This window comes from Salmo salar, chromosome ssa01 (assembly GCF_905237065.1).
Source record: "Salmo salar chromosome ssa01, Ssal_v3.1, whole genome shotgun sequence".
Taxonomy (NCBI): domain Eukaryota; kingdom Metazoa; phylum Chordata; class Actinopteri; order Salmoniformes; family Salmonidae; genus Salmo; species Salmo salar.
In genome coordinates, this window is record NC_059442.1 from 75,630,982 (window position 1) to 75,652,162 (window position 21,181).

The 21,181-nt window shown below is 43.4% G+C and overlaps 1 protein-coding gene across 3 annotated transcripts in view; it reads left to right on the top strand.

Moving 5' to 3' along the window:
* The window catches only part of tet1 (tet methylcytosine dioxygenase 1), a 49,836-nt gene that overhangs the window by 19,735 nt on the left and 8,920 nt on the right, over positions 1–21,181 (top strand). The window contains exons 1-4 of one of the 3 annotated variants that reach the window (XM_014215170.2): positions 9,111–9,391; positions 9,901–9,951; positions 16,824–19,167; positions 19,343–19,433. In XM_014215170.2, coding sequence (XP_014070645.2) covers positions 9,350–9,391; positions 9,901–9,951; positions 16,824–19,167; positions 19,343–19,433 — 2,528 coding nt within the window. In that variant the 5' untranslated portion in view covers positions 9,111–9,349. Of the gene's footprint in view, positions 1–9,110; positions 9,392–9,900; positions 9,952–16,548; positions 16,589–16,823; positions 19,168–19,342; positions 19,434–21,181 lie in introns of those variants that run through there. The other 2 variants (XM_045722519.1, XM_014215163.2) reach the window with 2 other exon arrangements.

Consider the following 21,181-nt stretch of genomic DNA (forward strand, 5'->3'; position numbering starts at 1 on the left):
GGACCTCAGATTGGGGCGAAGGATCATCTCCTTTGCTTTGTTGACGTTAAGTGAGAGTTTATTTTCCTGACACCACACTTCCAGAGCCCTCACCTCCTCCCTGTCTCATAGTTGTTGGTAAATCTCTCACTCACCCTCCAACAGGACAACAACCCTAAGCACACAGACAAGACAACGCAGGAGTGGCTTCAGGACAAGTCTCTGAATGTCCTTGAGGGGCCCAGCCAGAGCCCAGACTTGAACCTGATAGAACATCTCTGGAGAGACCTGAAAATAGCTCTGCAGCGACGCTCCCCATCCAACCTGACAGAGCTTGAGATGATCTGCAGAGAAAAATGGGAGAAACTCCCCAAATACAGGTGTGCCAAGCTTGTAGTGTCATACCCAAGAAGACTCGAGGCTGTAATCACTGCCAAAGGTGCTTCAACAAAGTACTGAGTAAAGGGTCTGAATACTTATGTAAAGGTGATATTTCATTATTTATTTTTTATTATTAATTTGCGAAAATGTCTAAACACCAGTTTTTGATTTGTCATTATGCAGTATTTTGTGTAGATTGACGAGGGAAAAAACAATTTAATACATTTTAGAATAAGGCTGTAACATAACAAAATATGGAAAAAGTCAAAGGGTCTGAATACTTTCCAAATGCACTGTATATACTGTCAAATGTGTGTAGGGTGACATGAGTTACAACTAACTTACTTAGCCAACCAACGGAGAGAGAGAGACAAGGTTATTAGACAGAGAGGCAGAAACACAGAGAGTTTGACTGTGACTAGACCTAGATCTTTTTCCCACTGTAGTGTTTAATTTGAACGCTGTAGTTACTACAGTGTAGTACAGTGTAGTATGATCCGTCCCATGGGTGTCCTGTATGAGCGAGCCATTGTCGTCTGTGTTCAGCCTCTACATGGCTTTACTGCCCCACTGTGCCTTTCATGGAGAATTAAGGCCCTCGTTTTTCCTCACACCTGGTGTGTAGGAGTTAATATACAGTTTTAGGGTGTGGGTTGTGTGTGTTTCCGTGCGTGTGTTTGTGTGTGTGTATTTGTATAGCTTTCATTTACAGAGTGTGAGTTTAGTGTCGGGGATGGGGACAGGTCCAGGCATGGAGTCATGTTTTCCCAAGGTTGTCACCACGCGCTCCTAGTTGGCTCCAGAAGAACAGGCAGCTTTTTCCACCGCCACTAGAAAGTCAAATGTCCATCTGACAATTGAGCATGTCTTTCAGTGATATGACAAGAGGAGAGGAGAGGAGAGGAGAGGAGAGGAGAGGAGAGGAGAGGAGAGGAGAGGAGAGGAGAGGAGAGGAGAGGAGAGGAGAGGAGAGGAGAGGAGAGGAGAGGAGAGGAGAGGAGAAGAGAGGAGAGTAGAGGAGAGGAGAGGAGAGGAGGTGAGAGGGCAGGAGAGGAGGTGAGAGGGCAGGAGAAGAGGGGGAGAGTAAGAGAGGAGAGAGAGAGGAGACATAGGAGGAGCGAGGCAAGAGAGGAGAAGGGAAAGACATAAGCCAAGAAGCAGAGAGAGACGAGAGAGATGCAAACAAGGGACGGGAGCTAGGAAGTAGGAAATTAGTGGTTCTTGGCATATACCTTGTGTTATACCTAGCAAATGAGAGACATTACCAGTATATTACATTGACATTACTATTGGCAGTAATGGCGGTCTATTGGCAGTGCACTGCCATTGTCAGCTTTTGGCAGTGACAACGTTTTGCCATAAATCCGATCTGTCCTGTGGAATTGGTTTCCAGATGTCATCAAGACACATTACAGCTTAGCAGCAGAGGGACTACTTTACCTCGCCAGGGTGCTGAGAGAGTGGAGGATGATTAATGCCAGGACTACTTGTGCCTAACGAGGTCTGGACAACTTGTTAAAATATAAACATATTGGACATTTTAAGAGCACGCTATTAGGGGTCCAGTGGAGGGGGTAGGGGATGGGAGGAGGGGTGCAGGAGTAGGGAGAAGGGGTAACTGTAGTATGGAACAGGAGTTAGGGGTGCTGTAAAGGGGTGGTGGGGAGAGAAAAGGGTATTGGAAGGGGCTGAGTGGTGCAGGACTTATAGTAGTTAAAGTGGTCCATCCACTCAAAGGCTTCAGACTTTCAGAAATCAATCTTCAACTGTAGGCTACATTACACTTTGACTGTGTAGATCTTTGGGGTGCAGGTAGGCTAGTGGTTAGACCGTTGGACTAGTAACCGGAAGGTTGCAAGATCGAATCCCTGAGCTGACAAGGTAAAAATCTGTCGTTCTGCCCCTGAACAAGGCAGTTAACCCACTGTTCATAGGCCGTCATTGAAAATAAGAATTGTTCTTAACTGACTTGCCTAGTTAATGTCTGAGGAAGCATTAGGCTATGTGTTGTGTAGTGGTTTCAAGTAGAGAGATTCATTCCTGCGAGCATCCCGTGGGACCCGAGAGGTGGCTCAGTCTGCATTTTTCATTTTCATGCTACGGGCGGGAGAGGGCGGTCAGACAGATAACTTTGGGATGAAAATATTTTGTTGTCCCGCAGATTATTTAGAACGGTTGTCTTTCTGTTTTGAATGTGTTATCTATTGTATTAAAAGCACCTCTTTCTCGCGCTATTCACAAACTCTCATAGGATCATTCTGCTTCAAGTTCAGTAGCCAACCTAAACTTGGTGAGCATGTGAGATGAAATAAAATAAAATAAAATGTTATTGGTCACATACACATGGTTAGCAGATGTTATTGCGAGTGTAGCGAAATGTTTGTGCTTCTAGTTCCGATAGTGCAGCAATATCTAACAAGTAATATCTAACAATTCTACAACAAATACCTAATACACACAAATCTAAGTAAGGAATGGAATAAGAATATATAAATATAAATATATGGATGAGCAATGTCAGAGCAATATCAGAGCGGCATAGGCTAAGATGCAATAGATAGTATAGAATACAGTATATACATATGAGATGAGCCAGTGATGGCTGTTTAACAGCCAGAAATGTGCCTATGCATGGTCTCATTTAAAAAGCCTGTAGGCTATGCAAGCATGGGCAGAGAAGCAATTAAATTAACTTCCTAAATACTATATTAAAGGCTATAGTTTAGGTTCCGACATTCACAGAAAAAAAATATTGATAACACATTTATCTGCAAATCATCCCACTCCTAAAAGTTATGTAAAACGTTGTTCAGGTCAAGTAAGTGTCCGCTCTCCTATTTTAATTTGTCTTTCAAACTACGTCTACCCTATTGGCTGATGTAGCCCAATAGAGTCCCATGGTGGAGGTGTCATAATACCCATAAAACCTAGTGGTCAAACATGGAAATGGTTCCAATTGTTTTTCCACCATTAATTTTCCCATAGGGGATTTTAGAAACACTTAAAATAAGGGCTTTGTTTCGTGTAGGCTTACCATGGTGTGATGTTTTGATAACCATGTAAATCTCTCTAGGACAAGGTGACTTTTATCAATATAGTCGGCTCTATTTACTCTCAGATTCGAAAAATGCTAATTAGCATCAAAGTAAAATCATGCAAAACTACAAATCCCTGCAAGCTCCTGCACATCTTCTCTAGCTGACACCTTTGCTAACAGGTATTGTGTCAATATAAAACTTGCACAAAACAGTTCACAGACTTGTCAATTTAAGACATTTTGATCATTTATTCATTACTACATTTAGCTAACATTAGAAAGTTAATGCAGAGATTCTTATTTTTGCCTCGATTCGGCAGTCTCAACCAGGTCATCATGGTATTTGTAGTTCTTTATGATAGCCACATCAGCAGCTAATTTGCTTTTCATTTTTGGGGGGTAAATAGAGGCGAATATATGAATAAAAGTCAACTTATCCTAGAGAGATGTACAGGGTTATCGGGTATTATGACTCATCCTGTGGTACTGATTACCTAATATAAGGGGCCATGTGAAAATCTCTGGTATTTTTTTGAATGACTTTAAACATATATATATATTTTAACAAAACATACACATACTAACAACATACAGATGCACACAAACATCAACGACATCACACCTGCCCAGACCCAGCTCACACCACCATCACCAGTGCCCGCATCATTCTCCGCCACATGGCCTCAAACTGCACCATTTTGTTTCTATCCGTCACCCACACACTTTCAACATTTAGACAATAAAGCATTTGACCTTTCCATTGTGTTGACAATGGAGGATTGGTTGATTTCTAGTTTTTAAGTATACTTTTTTTCAAGATGATTGACGTTCAACCCATCGGGTATCTCACTGCACCCATATGTCATGTCTTGAAATATCCAGACAGACAGATTAAAGGTCAATTTACACTTTCTAACTCCGCTCATAACTTTTGGACTTTATAGCATTCCCAGAAGGCATGGCTTATTGAGTCATTGTCAGTTTTACACTTAAGACATGACTGCTGTTGTGCTGTGTAATTTGTGAATTTTGTAGAGTAAATTCTATACATTAGTTTAAACTGGATTAAGTGTACATTTTCATTTCCTGTAATTTACCTATCATATGAATATCCTTTTCTGACTCAAATAGGATTCTCTCAAGATTGCTCTGATGTCCCAAAATATTTCAAATACAAATTTTGTGATATGAAACTTTTAAGTTCATTTGAAAATAGCTACATTAGCCGGTCCAAAATTGCTTTTTAATTCTGTCATGGAACTTTTTACATTTCCTATTACCAAGTCATTTACCTTTAGTGTTCCATGTGAACCAATTTATCAGTGAATTCTGAAAAGCTATTGAAGGATTGTTGCATAGAGTTGTGTTATTAGGGAGTGATATTGTTTCTTGTAGAATATGTTTAATTTTCTTCCATATTGTTATAATATTCTTAACTATGAAGTTGTTAATGTTCTTAGATTTATCCTTTGAAAATTGACATGTGAAAAGGTTTTGGGGATGAGTATGGCCATCTTCAATATGCACCCATTTTTCCTCTTTAGTTTATTTAACTATATGTCACAGGTAAAAGCCCTGGGTGGCGAGTTGATACAATTCCACGTCTGGAAGGTGAGAATCTCTGGTAGTTTAACCTGTGAAACGGTTGTTTTGGAGCTTAAGTGGTACCCACTCCGTCAATTTCAGTCAGAAAATACAAAGTGACATATAACTCTAAAGCTACAGCACTTGTCTTTTTGCTGGGGGAGTCATAAGAATGCCAATGCCCCCCCCCTCTACAGGCCATAAATCATACACTACAGTCATATTTATAGAGTATGCAATGGAGGGAAAGTCACAGAAAGTGAAAAAAAGTTGTATGCAAGGTCATCATAATGCATTTCTTTTCCATCAACATTTAATGTTACATTTACAATACACTCTCATCCAGAGAGACTTACAGGAGCAATTAGGGTTAATTGCCTTGCTCAAGGGCACATCAACATATTTTTCACCTAGTTGGCTCTGAGATTCAAACCAGTGACCTTTTGGTTCCTGGCCCAACGCTCTTAACCGCTAGGCTACCAGCCACCCTGATATTACCTTGAATGCATCCTCCATATGTGCCGCTGATCTATCTCACTCATTTCAAATGGGGGAAAATATGTTTTAGAACTTGAAAGGCCTAATCGCTTGGGTCATTTTATGATGTCAGGCTTGAGAATCCGTTCAGACATTTTCACACAGTGAGGTACAACCCAAACCAGATCAAACCAGACACATTTGGTTTCAAGTGGCCAAGTCACGTCATGTGATCTTCTAGTGGACTAACTGGGAATCAGACATGAGATCTAATTACATCAGCGAAAAGGTTACGACTTCTGCTTTCTCCTCGTATGTACATCATTCCTGGAAAACGAAAAATAAAGGCATGGCACATTGCGCAATCCCTGCACTCTGAAAAAGGTCTTGCGGTGGGTTAGACCAGTTCTTGCGGTGGGTTAGACCAGTTCTTGCGGTGGGTTAGACCAGTTCTTGCGGTGGGTTGGAGACCAGTTGTTGCGGTGGGTTGGAGACCAGGTCTTGCGGTGGGTTGGAGACCAGGTCTTGCGGTGGGTTGGAGACCAGGTCTTGCGGTGGGTTAGAGACCAGTTCTTGCGGTGGGTTGGAGACCAGGTCTTGCGGTGGGTTGGAGACCAGGTCTTGCGGTGGGTTGGAGACCAGGTCTTGCGGTGGGTTAGAGACCAGTTCTTGCGGTGGGTTGGAGACCAGGTCTTGCGGTGGGTTGGAGACCAGGTCTTGCGGTGGGTTAGACCAGTTCTTGCGGTGGGTTAGACCAGTTCTTGCGGTGGGTTAGACCAGTTCTTGCGGGAGCAGGTGGGAGTCGGACATGAAGTCAGCAGGAGCAGGCGGGCGCTGTATTAAAATCAGTGGGAACGGGTTGGAGCGGGATGAAGAAATCAGTCCCGTGCAGACCTTTAGTCCAACACAGATGAGCATTGCAGATTATCTGACTGGCATTTGTGGGCTGGTGTTGTCAGAAGGTTTTGCCAAATAGATTTGCTAAGATCCAAGGAAAAATGTAATTGAATGAAACTTCCAAGTAAAGTATGGTGTAGAGAACTATCCAAATTACTGACCATGCGTCCTGCAGGCTGCCAGCCTTTCTTAAGTGTGGTATTGTAATGTTTTACACATTCGAAAGTCTCTCAGCCTGTCACACAGTGTTATGCAAATTAGTTGCTGTAGGTGAGGCATGCTGGGGGAGAGTTTTGGTGAGGCATTTTGTGCGGCGGACAAGTGCTGGGGTGCACTGTCTGTGTTCATCCAAATAAATGACAACTTGATTCTTTTATGGGAAATCTGTGTCCTAAGTCAACAGACTCTGTGCGAGTTTCGGTGGTCTTACAGGCTCGTTACAGTATGTTACCAGATGGTAGTTGATAGGTGTGGTGATTCATATTAAAGGTGACTGGAAAGCCAACCTGACCTGTTTAGAACACACACGGTCGGTCAGACACTTGCCCAAAAGAGACAAACCTGTCCAACTACCATAGACAGCTATAATTAGTCACATGCACACACACGCTCTCTCTCTCTCTCTCTCTCTCTCTCTCTCTCTCTCTCTCTCTCTCTCTCTCTCTCTCTCTCTCTCTCTCTGTCATCATCTACCTATAGCACTGGCACTAGCTGTTTAAGTCCAGACTTCACTATAGCCTTGTCTGCATCTAAACTTTCCTTTTCTAACCTGCCTCAATTACACCTTGTAGTTGAATGGAATTCTAAAATATATTTTTTCCTCTGCACTTAGATTTTAATGTACTTGTATAGACTGTCAAGTTAGAATGAGGATTCTTATGAACATTAGAACAGTAGTCTGTTAAACACTGCCCCATCTTAGTTGTGCTTACTATGATGTCCTTTTAATTCAGTGGTTTAGCCTCAAGAGAGATGTCCGTGTGTGTTTGTTTGGGGTTGGTATGCTGCCTGTTGCTAGCGGTTGTTATGAATACACTTAAAAGCTGTTGTCGTAGTACCTGAGCTACACCACACACACACACACACACACACACACACACACACACACACACACACACACACACACACACACACACACACACACACACACACACACACACACACACACACACACAGGGAGCCTGCCTGAGTTTGTTCCCTTGTCCTGGTATGACCTCCGCCTTGCCGACACCACATGGTCATCTTTAGAGAGGAGAGAGAGAAGAGGGAGTTCTCTCTGAGAAGAGGCTGAGAAAGAGTGGGGAAAGGAAGAGAAGTTGCTGGGAGAGGGTGAAAGAGAGGCTAGAGGAGAGAAAAGGGGAGGCCCTGGGAGAGATATAGATAGAAATGACAGAGGGAACGAGAGAGAGAGAGAGAGAGAGAGAGAGAGAAGGGCTGGGTGTCTACTCATCGGAGTAAGGGTGTGTTTCTTCTCCACCCCAAACACACACAACTCGTGCCACTACCCTTGTATGCCAGGGAGTAGAGAGTTACTGGAGCGGAACCACTGTGGGCTGGTGCTACACTCATGCAGCAGCAGTTGACCACCTGACTGTGTTTTGGTGTTTCACAATGCTGGGTTGTGTTCATTAGGGTACGAAACGGAAAACGTCTGACAACATTTTGCAACGGAAAACGTACATTGGGTTTATTGTAAAAGTGCAGGTAGTCCGTCCTTGTTTCAGTCCATTTTCTTCCGTTTCGTGCCTAATGAACACAAGCCTGGAAAGTGTGGCATGGCTTAGGGTGGATTCTGTCATGTTTTGTGTACATTGAGTTAGTTGGAGAAATAACAGCTTAAAGAAATCACAGCCCCAAATCACAGCTTAGATAATAAAAATACTCTGCAACTCTCGTCTTGTTATAAAACTGATACTTTTAATATATATTTTTTAAGATTGACATTTTCTCACAGCGTTATGACAGAGTTCATAAAAAGCTAACGCAATGAGACCATAGAGGCTAGGACAAGTGTTTGTAGTTTGAACTCTGAGGTGACTTGGAGGAACCATCGGAGCTGTGACTGATGCCAGACAGACAGGAGTGTGTGCTTTGCATTACAGTCAGCGTCCATTAAGATGCTAAATAATTAAACCAGTGATATGAATTCAGTCATATGTTCTTGTTGTCTCTCATGCAATATCATCTCAGAGTAATTGTATTTTCTATCTAACTCTGAGCCTGTCTACTTCTGTATGAATAGAATATAATACAATAGAAAACAATATAATACATGTGTTAGACCTCATTTTGTTAATCAACTTTTCCATAATGTTGAATACGCCATTTATAAACATATTTTGAAATAACGTGTTGTTTCCCACACCCAGTTTGTGTTTAAAGGGTTAATATCTCAGACAGACACAGCTCGGTGGACACATCTATCTCTTCTTCCTCAGCTCAGCTCCAGTCTGGTGCGTGTACGTTGTCCATTCCACAGTTTGTGTGTGTCCCGTTCCTAGGGGCTGGAGTAAAAGCCCACATAGGAGCTCCTTTGTTTAGGAGGGACTAGGCATGGGAGATCATTTACAAGCCGCTGACGCCCTCACCCCATTGGCTGGTGGGGCTCAGTCTGTGTCTGCGAGAGGCATGCCGTGTGTGTGTGTGTGTGTGTGTGTGTGTGTGTGTGTGTGTGTGTGTGTGTGTGTGTGTGTGTGTGTGTGTGTGTGTGTGTGTGTGTGTGTGTGTGTGTGTGTGTGTGTGTGTGTGGGTGCGTGTGTTTACGTGAGTGTGTGTATGTCTGTGTTCGTGTCTGCGGCAACAGCAGTTCTCTACACAGTGTCTCGCAGGCAGGCAGACAGGCAGGCAGCCTCTCTCTGCTCTGGCGATGGTAGTGGAGAGCTCAGCTCGCCCTCCTCTCAGAGACTGCTGTTATAGTAGCCTGCTATTCTTCTATCTAGAGCTGAGGGGAGCAAAAGCAAAGCAAGATGGCCACCGGTACCTTGTAGGAATATAATGCTACCCAAACTGGAGGCTCTGCCTCTGAGGACAGACAAGGTAAAGCTGCCCGGAGCGTTTAGTAGCCCTGGAGGCTATTGTCTAGACGCATATTAATACAGTACAGCATTCTAGCAGGAGACTAACCCTGTCTGCTGTGCTGCTGGGCTGTGTGTGGATTTGGGAACAGTTTCAGGATATCAGGATACAAACAATGTAGTGTATGAAAGATACTTTACAGTAGAATGTATTATTATGATAACTATCTGTACTGTTTTTCAGTGTTGTTTGTGTTGTGTTTGTATTTGGAAGCAGTTTCTGTATACTACTATTAGAATACAAACAATGTATGAAAGGTTTGATACAAATAGTTGATTGTTATTATTACTATTCCTGTTGGGCTGTGTAACATCTAAATCACTAACGATGGTGTGTGTGTGTGTGTGTGTGTGTGTGTGTGTGTGTGCGCGTGTGTGTGTATTGATGCGTGTCTGTGTGTGTGTGTGTGTCTGTGTGTGTGTGTGTGTGTGTGTGTGTGTGTGTGTGTGTGTGTGCGGTGTGTTTTCCAGGTGGCGTGCAAGGACGTGGCCAAAGGAGCGTTAAAGAAACCAGTTTCCACGGTAACAACCACCCTTCTCTTTTTTTCTCTTAATGTCTTTTTTAGCCGTGGTGGGGCAAGGATCCTTCTGCGTCCTTCTCTTTCTGTCTATCTATTTATTTGTTTGTGTGAGAGAGGAGAGTTAACAGTAGTTAGACTAGCATTACTGTCTGGTTCTAGTAGAGGGAAATACCTAGTCAGTTGTACAACTGATTGTATTCAACTGAAATGTGTCTTCCACATTTAACCCTCTGAATCAGAGAGGTGCGGGGGGCTGCCTTAATCGACATCCACGTCATCAGCGCCCGGGGAACAGCGGGTTAACTGCCTTGCTCAGGGGCAGAACGACAGATTTTTACCTTGTCAGCTAGGGATTCAATCCAGCAACCTTTCGGTCACTGGCCCAACGCTCCTACCCATCAGGCTACAGTAGTAGTAGTAGTAGTAGTAGTAGTAGTAGTAGTATATGGTGTAAGGCATATCATTATATATTTTGGTGAGATGTAGACGCTTCTTGTCTCTCTGTTTGTGGATGCTATGGATGGATACTCCCTATGTGGAGTGTGTGTGTGTGTGTGTGTGTGTGTGTGTGTGTGTGTGTGTGTGTGTGTGTGTGTGTGTGTGTGTATTGATGCGTGTGTGTGTGTGTGTGTGTGTGTGTGTGTGTGTGTGTGTGTGTGTGTGTGTGTGTGTGTGTGTGTGTGTGTGTGTGTGTGTGTGTGTGTGTGTGTGTATTGATGCGTGTCTGTGTGTGTGTTTGTTAGGGATGGATAGTCCCTCGGTTGAAACCTCCTTGGAAACCCTTCTCCTCTGAGAGGGTCGTTAGGAGTCAGAGAGCAGTCGTAGTCTTGTTGCTAGGACAGGACTAGTAGTAGTAGTAACCTTTCATTGAAAAATGGAGACGAGTGTTTGTAGGTTGTGCTGTGGTAGTTTTAGCTGCAGTAGTAGCAGTAGTGATAGTACATTATGCAATGTTTTCTTTTTGTGCTACTGTGTTTGCGTGAGTCGGTTTGATTCTGTTTTTAGCCTGACTGGCTGGAAGAAAGAGTATTATTAGGAGTTAAAGTATTTGTGCACTGCTCTGTTTAGTCAGTCTGTGTCTGACTCTGTGAAGTTGAGTTCAGAGAGGAAGGCGGCATTACGCTCTATGAATGAAACGAATACGATGCACAGAACTTCACAGAAACACACTCACACACTCAGCCCAGGAAGGAAGCATGTTTTTTTAATGTCTTATCTTAAGCACAGCACACCGTGGGATAGTTGTCGTAAGATTGTCTGCAGCCTGTGGTCTGGCTTTGAACTCTGTGGATGTTTTTGAGGATTATCAGAGCTGAAAGCAGCCTAAGAGCTACTTTATCAGGAATTACTTTTCAAATACTTTTAAATAAGCCTTTTTAATGTATCATTTTAAGAGAATGTTCTGAAAGGATTGACAGTAGAACCACCTGTTTGCTGTCTGTGACATTCAATAAGGATGTGAAAATGCCTACTGTATTCTTATGATGTCACTTCTTTTCAGAAGTAAAATAAAATAAATATTATTTGTCACATGCGCCGAATACAACAGGTGTAAACCTTACCGTGAAATGCTTACTTACAAGCCCTTAACCAACAATTCAGTTCAAGAAATAGAGTTGAGAAAATATTTAGTAAATAAAGTTGAAAAAATAATTTTAAAAAGTAACACAAGAAAACAACAATACCAAGGCTATATACAGGGGGTACCGGTACCGAGTCTATGTGCGGGGGTACAGGTTAGTCGAGGTCATTTGTAATTAGTCTGGGTGGCCATTGGTCTGGATGGCCATTTGATTAATTGTTCAGCAGGGGGTAGAAGCTGTTAAGGAGCCATTTGGACCTAGACTTGGCACTCTGGTACTGCTTGCCGTGCGGTAGCCGAGAGAAAAGTCTATGACTTGGGTAACTGGACTCTTTGACAATTTTTTGGGCTATCCTCTGACACGACCTAGTATATGCAGTTCAAGTTAGAAGTTTACATACACTATCTTAGGTCAGTTAGGATCACCACTTTATTTTAAGAATGTGAAATGTCAGAATAATAGTAGAGAGAATGATTTATTTCAGCTTTTATTTATTTCATTACATTCCCAGTGGGCCAGAAGTTTACATACACTCAATTAGTATTTGGTGCATTGCCTTTAAATTGTTTAACTTGGGTCAAACGTTACAGGTAGCCTTCCACAAACTTCCCACAATAAGTTGGGTGAATTTTGGCCGATTCCTCCTGACAGAGCTGGTATAACTGAGTCAGATTTGTAGGCCTCCTTGCTCACACATGCTTTTTCAATTCTGAGGTTGAAGTCATTAAAACTTGTTTTTCAACCACTCCACAAATGTCTTGTTAACAAACTATAACTTTGGCAAGTCGGTTAGGACATCTACTTTGTGCATGACACTAGTAATTTTTCCAACAATTGTTTACAGACAGATTATTTCACTTATAATTCACTGTATCACAATTCCAGTGGGTCAGAAGTTTACATACACTAAGTTGACTGTGCCTTTAAACAGCTTGGAAAATTCCAGAAAATTATGTTATGGCTTTAGAAGCTTCTGATAGGCTGATTGACATCATTTGAGTCAATTGGAGGTGTACCTGTGGATGTATTTCAAGGCCTACCTTCAAACTCAGTGCCTCTTTGCTTGACATCATGGGAAAATCAAAAGAAATCAGCTCCTCAGAAAGACCTCAGAAAGAAAGACCTCAGAAAGAAAATTGTAGACCTCCACAAGTCTGTTTCATCCTTGGGAGCAATTTCCAAACGCCTGAAGGTACCATGTTCATCTGTACAAACAATAGTACGCAAGTATAAACACCATGGGACCACGCAGCCGTCATACCGCTCAGGAAGGAGACGCGTTCTGTCTCCTAGAGATGAACGGACTTTGGTGCGAAAAGTGCAAATCAATCCCAGAACAACAGCAAAGGACCATGTGAAGATGCTGGACGAAACCGGTACAAAAGTATCTATATCCACAGTAAAACGAGTCCTATATCGACATAACCTGAAAGGCCGCTCAGCGTGGAAGAAGCCACTGCTCCAAAACCACCATAAAAATGCCAGACTATGGTTTGCAACTTCACATGGGGACAAAGATCGTACTTTTTGGAGAAATGTCCTCTGATCCGATGAAACAAAAATAGAACTGTTTGGCCATAATGTCCATCGTTATCTTTGGAGGAAAAAAGGCGAGGCTTGCAAGCTGAAGAACACCAACCCAACCGTGAAGCACGGGGTAGCAGCATCATGTTGTGGGGGTAATTTGCTGCAGGAGGGCCTGGTGCACTTCACAAAATAGATGGCATAGTGAGGAAGGAAAATTATGTGGATATATTGAAGCAACATCTCAAGACATCAATCAGGAAGTTAAAGCTTGGTCGCAAATGGGTCTTCCAAATGGACAATGACCCCAAGCATACTTCCAAAGTTGTGGCAAAATGGCTTAAGGACAACAAATTCAAGGTATTGGAGTGGCTATCACAAAGCCCTGACCTCAATCCTTTAGAAAATCTGTGGGAAGAACTGAAAAAGCGTGTGTGAGCAAGGAGGCCTACAAATCTGACTCAGAAACACCAGCTCTGTCGGGAGGAATGGGCCAAAATTTATTTTGGGAAGCTTGTGGAAGGCTACCTGAAACGTTTGACCCAAGTTAAGCAATTTAAAAGCAATGCACCAAATACTAATTGAGTGTATGTAAACTTCTCACCCACTGGGTATGTGATGAAATAAATAAAAGCTGAAATATATAATTTTCTCTACTATTATTCTGACATTTCACATTCTTAAAATAAAGTGGTGATCCTAACTGACCTAAGACAGGGAATTTTTACTAGGATTAAATGTCAGGAATTGTGAAAAACTGAGTTTAAATATATTTGGCTACGGTGTATGTAAACTTCCGACTTCAACTGTAGGTATTACATACTCGGTCAGGTAGAGGTTGGAAATGTTAGTGAAGACACTTGGTCCGCGCATGCTCTAAGTACACATTATGGTAATCTGTCTGGCCCCGCGGCCTTGTGAATGTTGACCTGTTTAAAGTTCTTGCTCACATGGGCTACAGAGAGTGTGATCACACGGTCGTCCGGAACAGCTGGGGCTCTCATGCATGCTTTAGTGTTGCTTGCCTCGAAGCGAGCATAAAAGGGAAATCTTTGTATGCGTTTCTGTGTGTGGAGTGCATTGTATATGGTGTATGAACACTCCCTATGTGGAGCTGTGTGTGTGTGTGTGTGTGTGTGTGTGTGTGTGTGTGTGTGTGTGTGTGTGTGTGTGTGTGTGTGTGTGTGTGTGTGTGTGTGTGTGTGTGTGTGTGTGTGTTTGTTAGGGATGGATAGTCCCTCGGTTGAAACCTCCTTGGAAACCCTTCTCCTCTGAGAGGGTCGTTAGGAGTCAGAGAGCAGTCGTAGTCTTGTTGCTAGGACAGGAGTGAAAATTTGTGCAAGCTGTCATCAAGGAAAGGGTGGATACTTTGAAGAATCTAAAATCTAAAATATATTTTTTGGTTACTACATGATTCCATGTGTTATTTCATAGTTTTGATGTCTTCACTATTATTCTACAATGTAGAAAATAGTAAAAATAAAGAAAAACCCTTGAATGAGTAGGTGTGTCCAAACTTTTGACTGGTACTGTATATCTTACAAAAAAATTACAGACACCCATATCTACAGTATATGTCAAAAAATATATTTATGTAGTGTTATATGAAATGTTATGATTCATACACACTGCTGGCGTACTGCTGGAACCCAGCCACTACTGCTTTGTTATGAAAAGCAGGTTAACGTGAGTGACACACTGCCTTTACCCCTTTCTTTCTCTCTCTTTCCTCTCCCTATTTCTCTCTCTCCTACTGTCTCCTCTTTCTGTATTTGTCTTTATTTCTCTCTCTGTCCCTCTCTCGCTTTCTCTCCTTCCCTCTCTCTTTCTCTCCCTCTCTCTCTTTTTCTCTTGCTCTCTCTCTCTTTCTCAATAGTAGCTCATTTCCACATTCTCTGTGATGTCTCTCTCTCTCTTATAATTTCAGCAGCAGTCAAGATATTGCCTCAGCCTCCTCTCCCGCTATCAGTAGCAGCATGCTCTTAGTGGTAAGGGAGTGTCACGAGACCAGGAGAGGAGGAGAGGAGGGCTGTCCTGAATACTACATGACTGTAAATAGAGTTGGGCTTTTACTACGCTGCATTGGGAGGGTATTATTGTGTATAATTCTCATCTCTAGTGGAAGGAGAGAAGAGGGCTTCACCCCGTAATTGACACACAGACTGAGTTTTCTGTTTGGTGTGTGGGTTAGAGAAAGTGTAGACAGTGTTTTAAGTTCACAGTTACTATGCTCTGTTCCAATGTAAAGTGCATTTTTCTTACTGTATGCTTATGGTGATGATTTTATGTTGGATGTTGCCTTTCTATTGTTGTTGTTGTTATTGTTGTTGTTGTTGTAAGCAATGTCCCTCTTGCTAATCTAATTTAATATCAGTGACCTACAGTAGCAGCTCAGACTATTTATAGGGTTGTTGTAGGGTTTGTAAGGCTTTAGAGTACCACCAATACTGTAAAAGTATGTTCACACTTCGTACTACCTGCCTACCCTTTGTCTGTCACGTAAGGGTGTCCTTTCTCCATTAGATAGACAAGTCTTGATTTACCCAGCAACAGAGATGTGATGATGATGTGAGCTGCACTGGTCGTCTGTAAGATAGAGCTGTCTCTGTGCCAGTAACAGCAGTAACACAAACCCTCGTGTGTCTTATTAGCTCAGTTAATCCTGTACTACAGCAGTGTTTCTCAACTCCAGTCCACATTTTTGTTCCAGCCCTGTACTAACACACCTAATTCAACTAATTGAACTAGGGTTGAGTCAGTTGTGTTAGTAGTGGCCTAGAAGAAGGATGTGACTCTAGACTAGACTGCTGGTGGCTGTCCTTTCTCACAGGGCATGTTAGGTACTGTAGGCCTGGAGGCGTTAAAACAGAGAGTGCATGCTGGGTAGTGTAGTCTATAAAGAGTGGTTAAACAGTGAGTTTAATGACAGTTCAGACAAGGTAAACAAGTAGCTGACATCCACCCACCTCCAGGCTCCCTGTAGTTAGAACAGTTCATTAGCTTTACATAAAACAGGCACACACACAATTTAGTGGGCGGAGTCTTGGCCCTGTGGTGTTTTTATCTCTGCCATATTGTTTTAATCAGATTGGATCTGCCAACGACATTATCATTAATTATGGAAAGTGTTGCAAGTTCCTATTAATATAGAAACTCTGGGGTTCAGCAAAGATTTGACCTTGCTCCATGACAGTATTATGGTATGTACACTACTGTATCAATTCACACACACACATAAAGCAGTAAGGTACAGACCTGCTATCTTAATTCAACCAGTTTCTCACAGCAAGACAATAATCCTACAGCAACAGTAAATTATTATGTGGATTATAATTAATGGAATGTTTGTAGGGGTTGATATATTTGTCGTTAGGACAAATCAAGTCTGACATTTTAAAGTGGAAATTACAGATTCAAATCTGTCTTTCTCTGTGTGTCTCTCCCTCGCTTTCTCTCTTGCTCTCTCTCTCTAAATTCAATTCAATTCAAAGGGCTTTATTGGCATGGGAAACATGTGTTCACATTGCCAAAGTAAGTGAAATAGATAATGAACAAAAGTGAACAATAAACATTACACTCACAAAAGTTTAAAAGGAATCGATACATTTAGAATGTCACATTATGGCTATGTACAGTGTTATAACGATGCGCAAATGAAGTACAATAGGGAAAATAAATAAACATAAATGTGGGTTGTATTTGCAATTGTGTTTATTCTTAACTGGTTGCCCTTTTCTTGTGGCAACTCTCTCTCGCTCTCTCTCAGGTGGTTCCAGAGGGCGTCGCAATAAATGGCAGAAGCCCTGTCCAGATGGTAGAGGAAACATATACGGCAGAGGAGGAGGGTCACATACCTCCCACACACCCCCAGACAGACCCTCACACACACCCTCCCCACGCCCACACTCTCACCCCAATCCTAGATGGCCGACCAGCAGTACTTATCAAGAGAGAGCCTGGCCTGGAGGACACCAACGATGCACTTCTTCTGCAACACCACTACTCTTCATCTGGGACTTTTCACAATGGTGCTGACGAAAACCTGTCTAAAGCCAACAGTGCTCCAGTGTCACCAGAGTCCCAAAAGACTACAAGACAATTTGAGTCCCAAAGGACTACAAAAACCACATACCCCAAAGGCAGCTCTGAGCCCAATGATGCACTTCCGGATGACACCATGGCCGTTCCTCTGAAGAAGATCAAGTTGGAGGAGCCGTGGGTGTGGTCTACGGACCAGTCCTCCACCCTACTAGGGGGCAATGATGACGATGTCTATGTTGACGCTCTGTCCACACTAGCAGCAGTTGTGTGTTTTTCTATCACAGACAGGAAGGGTCTGGAGGACAAGCTGTGTAGCTCCCATTCCCCGGTGCTACACTCGTTAAAAACAGAGTTAAAAACAGAGCCGGAGGACTTTAAGGTTGACCTTCTCCTGAAAAGCACTCCCATCAGTCCACGGAAAGGTCTTGACATTATTGTCAAACGAGAGCAACCCTCTCCAGATCTCTCTCTGCCAAGCATCCAGTCATTGGTGCAAGAGAGGAATATTAGCCATGACCAAGCTATCGCTATCGAGGCGCTAACCTTACTGGCATCTATCCCCCAAAACCCCCCAGAACCCTTAAGAATGGACGCACATGGTCAAAACCCCACCACACCTTCCATGCACTTATCCAGTAGAAACACCTCTCTCCAGGACGTCAAACCCCCTACAGGTTTCCTCCCCAACAAAGTTCTAGTCATCAGCTCCCCTCTGCACCAGACCTCAGTCATACGCTCCCCTCTGCACCAGACCTCAGTCATCAGGTCCCCGGTGGCCAGACAGAGTCTTGTCATCCAGTGTCATTCCCGTAGTCCCGCCGCCACTGGCAAGCAGTCCCTACAGGACCTGCTAGAAGCCAGCTCGGACTGTGGCAGACTTCCCTACGACAGCACCGAGAGAGCAGGGCAACACCTGTACAGGAGAGCAGACCAAGACCTTGGTTCTCACCATAACAGGTCCGAAGGCACTTTCAGAGAGCGGAAAGACATGGAGAGGAATAGTAAGGAAACAACAGAGAGGACGGTGGGTAAGAGCGGGAGGAACAGGGATGAGGAAGAGGTGGCGGCTCAACTGGCCGAGTTGGCATTCATCATCCAATCACGTCACAAGCAGCAGGGTTTCCAACCCTCCCAGCACTCTGAGAACAACCCTCCCAGAGGAACTCCAGTCTCGGCCATCAAGTACAACTACAATTCCCAGCATGCACCACCCAACAACAAGAAAATCCCTGTGAGGAAACCAAGGTCCACGCCTTCCAAACCTAGGAAGAAGAAGGGGATGGAGGGGGTTGAAGAGGAGGGCTACAACCCCAACAACAAGACCCCCCTATCCAAACGGACACCCAACGGCAAGACCCCCCACAGAGCCAGGGTCCAGAAGGTTCTGCCCCAGCCGAAGACATTGTCGCTCAGCCACAAGAGGAGCCTGTTCCTGCCTCAGACTCAAATGGATCTAAAGAGATACCTGGCTGAGGCTCAGGAGGAACAACGGCAGCTCTTTTACTACAGCAACAGCCACAGTGGGGTCAAATACCACAAAACCTCTGGAGCCGTCGATCGTGGTCAATGTCAAGGTTATGGTCATGACAACCAACAGTGGTCACATTTGAACGGTGACCACAGTGGTCCTCTGAACGGTCACCTGGACCCTTTACAAGGACAAGGAGTTGGACAGGGACATGAGTGTGAAAGACAATTGTATTCTCAGGTATCGCAGCCCTTCGTTGGGCAGCAGCACGGTGCTAACCTAAAGGCTAGCTCCACTAACCCCAGTTTCACCAGTTTAGACTCTAACAACCACAGAACCGGGTTGAACAATAGTTTACCCAACGGCTACTCCTCTGGGGGTCAACGGCAGGGGTATTACAAGGTGGAGAGGTCCGGTCCGGTCACCATCTTGTCCACGTCAACTGACGGCGCTTTGGACCTATCGGAGGAGTTGACGCCAACCAAACACAACGTAAACAGCTTCCTGGAATCGCCCCTCATATTCCTGGACACGCCCACTAAGAACCTGCTCAACACCCCGTCTAAGAAACTCTCTGAGATCCCCTCCTGTGGCTGCATGGGTGAGTCACCTTGGTGATGATGATGATGATGATGGTAGTGGTGGTGAACATAATAATGAGGAGGATTATGATGATTATGAATATGATTTTCTCTGCATGCCACAACATGACTGGTTAACTGGGGCTGTATTTGTCACATCCATGTACAGTTCTACAAACGACTCTCTCTCCACAGAGCAAATCATAGAGAAGGAGGAGGGTCCGTACTACACTCACCTTGGTGCTGGACCCAGTGTGTCAGCCGTCAGAGAGATGATGGAGAACAGGTAACAACAAAAACTAACAAGCCAAACTGCATCAGTTATTTTATTCCATTCCATAACCAATCTTGGGGGGAAATAAGTGTTTGTTGCTGCCTAGCCATTTTACTTTCTACATTCATAGTCCATTGGGACGGCAAACCTGTGAGGTGCTAATCCACTTCTGTTTTCATGACAAATCTATTGGCTGTATAATACTGCTAAGGTAAGAGTTGATATGAAAACAGGAGTGGCTCAGTGCCTCACAGGTTGGCTTACCAGTAGGCTTATAGAGCTAGGCTAATATGTACCACTGCCACTACTCTATGTAGCTGTATATATTTCTAAAAGTCTGGTACATACTCTTATTAGCCTACTGTATGAACCATTTGCCCTGCCAAAGGCCTGGTTTCCCAAAGGGCTCTTGGTGTTCATGGAATGAGGTAGGGCTTACAATCATATTATAGCTCATATATTATAGAGCCTGTCATTGAAGGAAAGCAGCACCCCGCTGGCAAAACACACACTTGTACACACACACATTCACAAATACAAAAACACACCCTGCGAGTTAGAACAGGAAACCCCTAGGGCCAAGTCGAGGGCCACATGAGGAGAAATGACAACCTCTACAACAACCAAACACTCACAGTCTCTCTGCTCTGTAGTCTCACTGCTGAATGGCCTCAGTGCCTGGTTTTGAACTGTTTTGACAGTTACTCCAAAAACTATTGCTGCATTTTGGCTAGTGATGTAGTCCCACTGTCCCATTGTATTTTGATGAAGTTCTCCAAATGTGATTTGTTGTTGTATTGGCATTCATTGAAAGATGTTGGTGGTCGCAGATAAAGGGAGGAATGCTTTATACAGTATGTCATTGCTTAAAGGATTGTGTTTGTGTTCTAAGATGACAAGTGTGAAATGTCATGAAGATGTGATTTACGTTATCAGGTCCGTATTAAGAAATCATAGGCCCCGGGGCTTTGTTTTTTTATTTTTATATCTAATTAAAATGGCCAGTGGCACACTGACTCACCTAAGGAGGAAGATGAACCCAGAGGCTACTCATGGTGATGGCCAATGGGCTCGTTGTGGCAACAGCCTATTTCAAGATGAGCTACTTTGAAAAACAGTGCTGCTGTTAGCTACAAATTAGGAGTTGTTGAGAAAAATGATTTATATTGGTTCTACAGACAGATTCATCTTCTCTTTTCAGCAGTAGGCATTTGCTTTCCAAACTGTACATTTTTCCCACGATTGTATTTTGAAATCTGCGAAAGGAAACTGACAGCCGCAACCAAGCATATAAATATATTCCACAGATGGCTGCTCCAATTCAAGTCAGGACTGGCATCCATTGCTAGTGTACCCATGACTTTTAACAGTCAAATTGCCAGGGTACGGCGTTACAAAACCCTTCTATGGATTATATGTCTATGGCCACAACGCAACAAGCTGTAGCCTATTTGGCACGTATGCTGCCCAAACTGCAGCCTTCCTGACTGTAGGCATACCGGTAAGTGCCAAAATAAAGGAACTACTTGAGTAAACAAGGGATACCAAGTATGTGTTATGGTGTGGGGTGCATTTTCCTAGCATGGTTTAGGTCTTTTAGAATCTATGCCAAAGCGCATTGAAGCTGTTCTGCAACACCCTTTTAAGACAATTTATGTTGGTGTTTCCTTTTTGGCAGATACCTGTATGTGCTTGTGACAAAACTTAATCCACAGTTATGTTTTTATAAACTATTGATCCTCTATGGGTAAATTATGTTC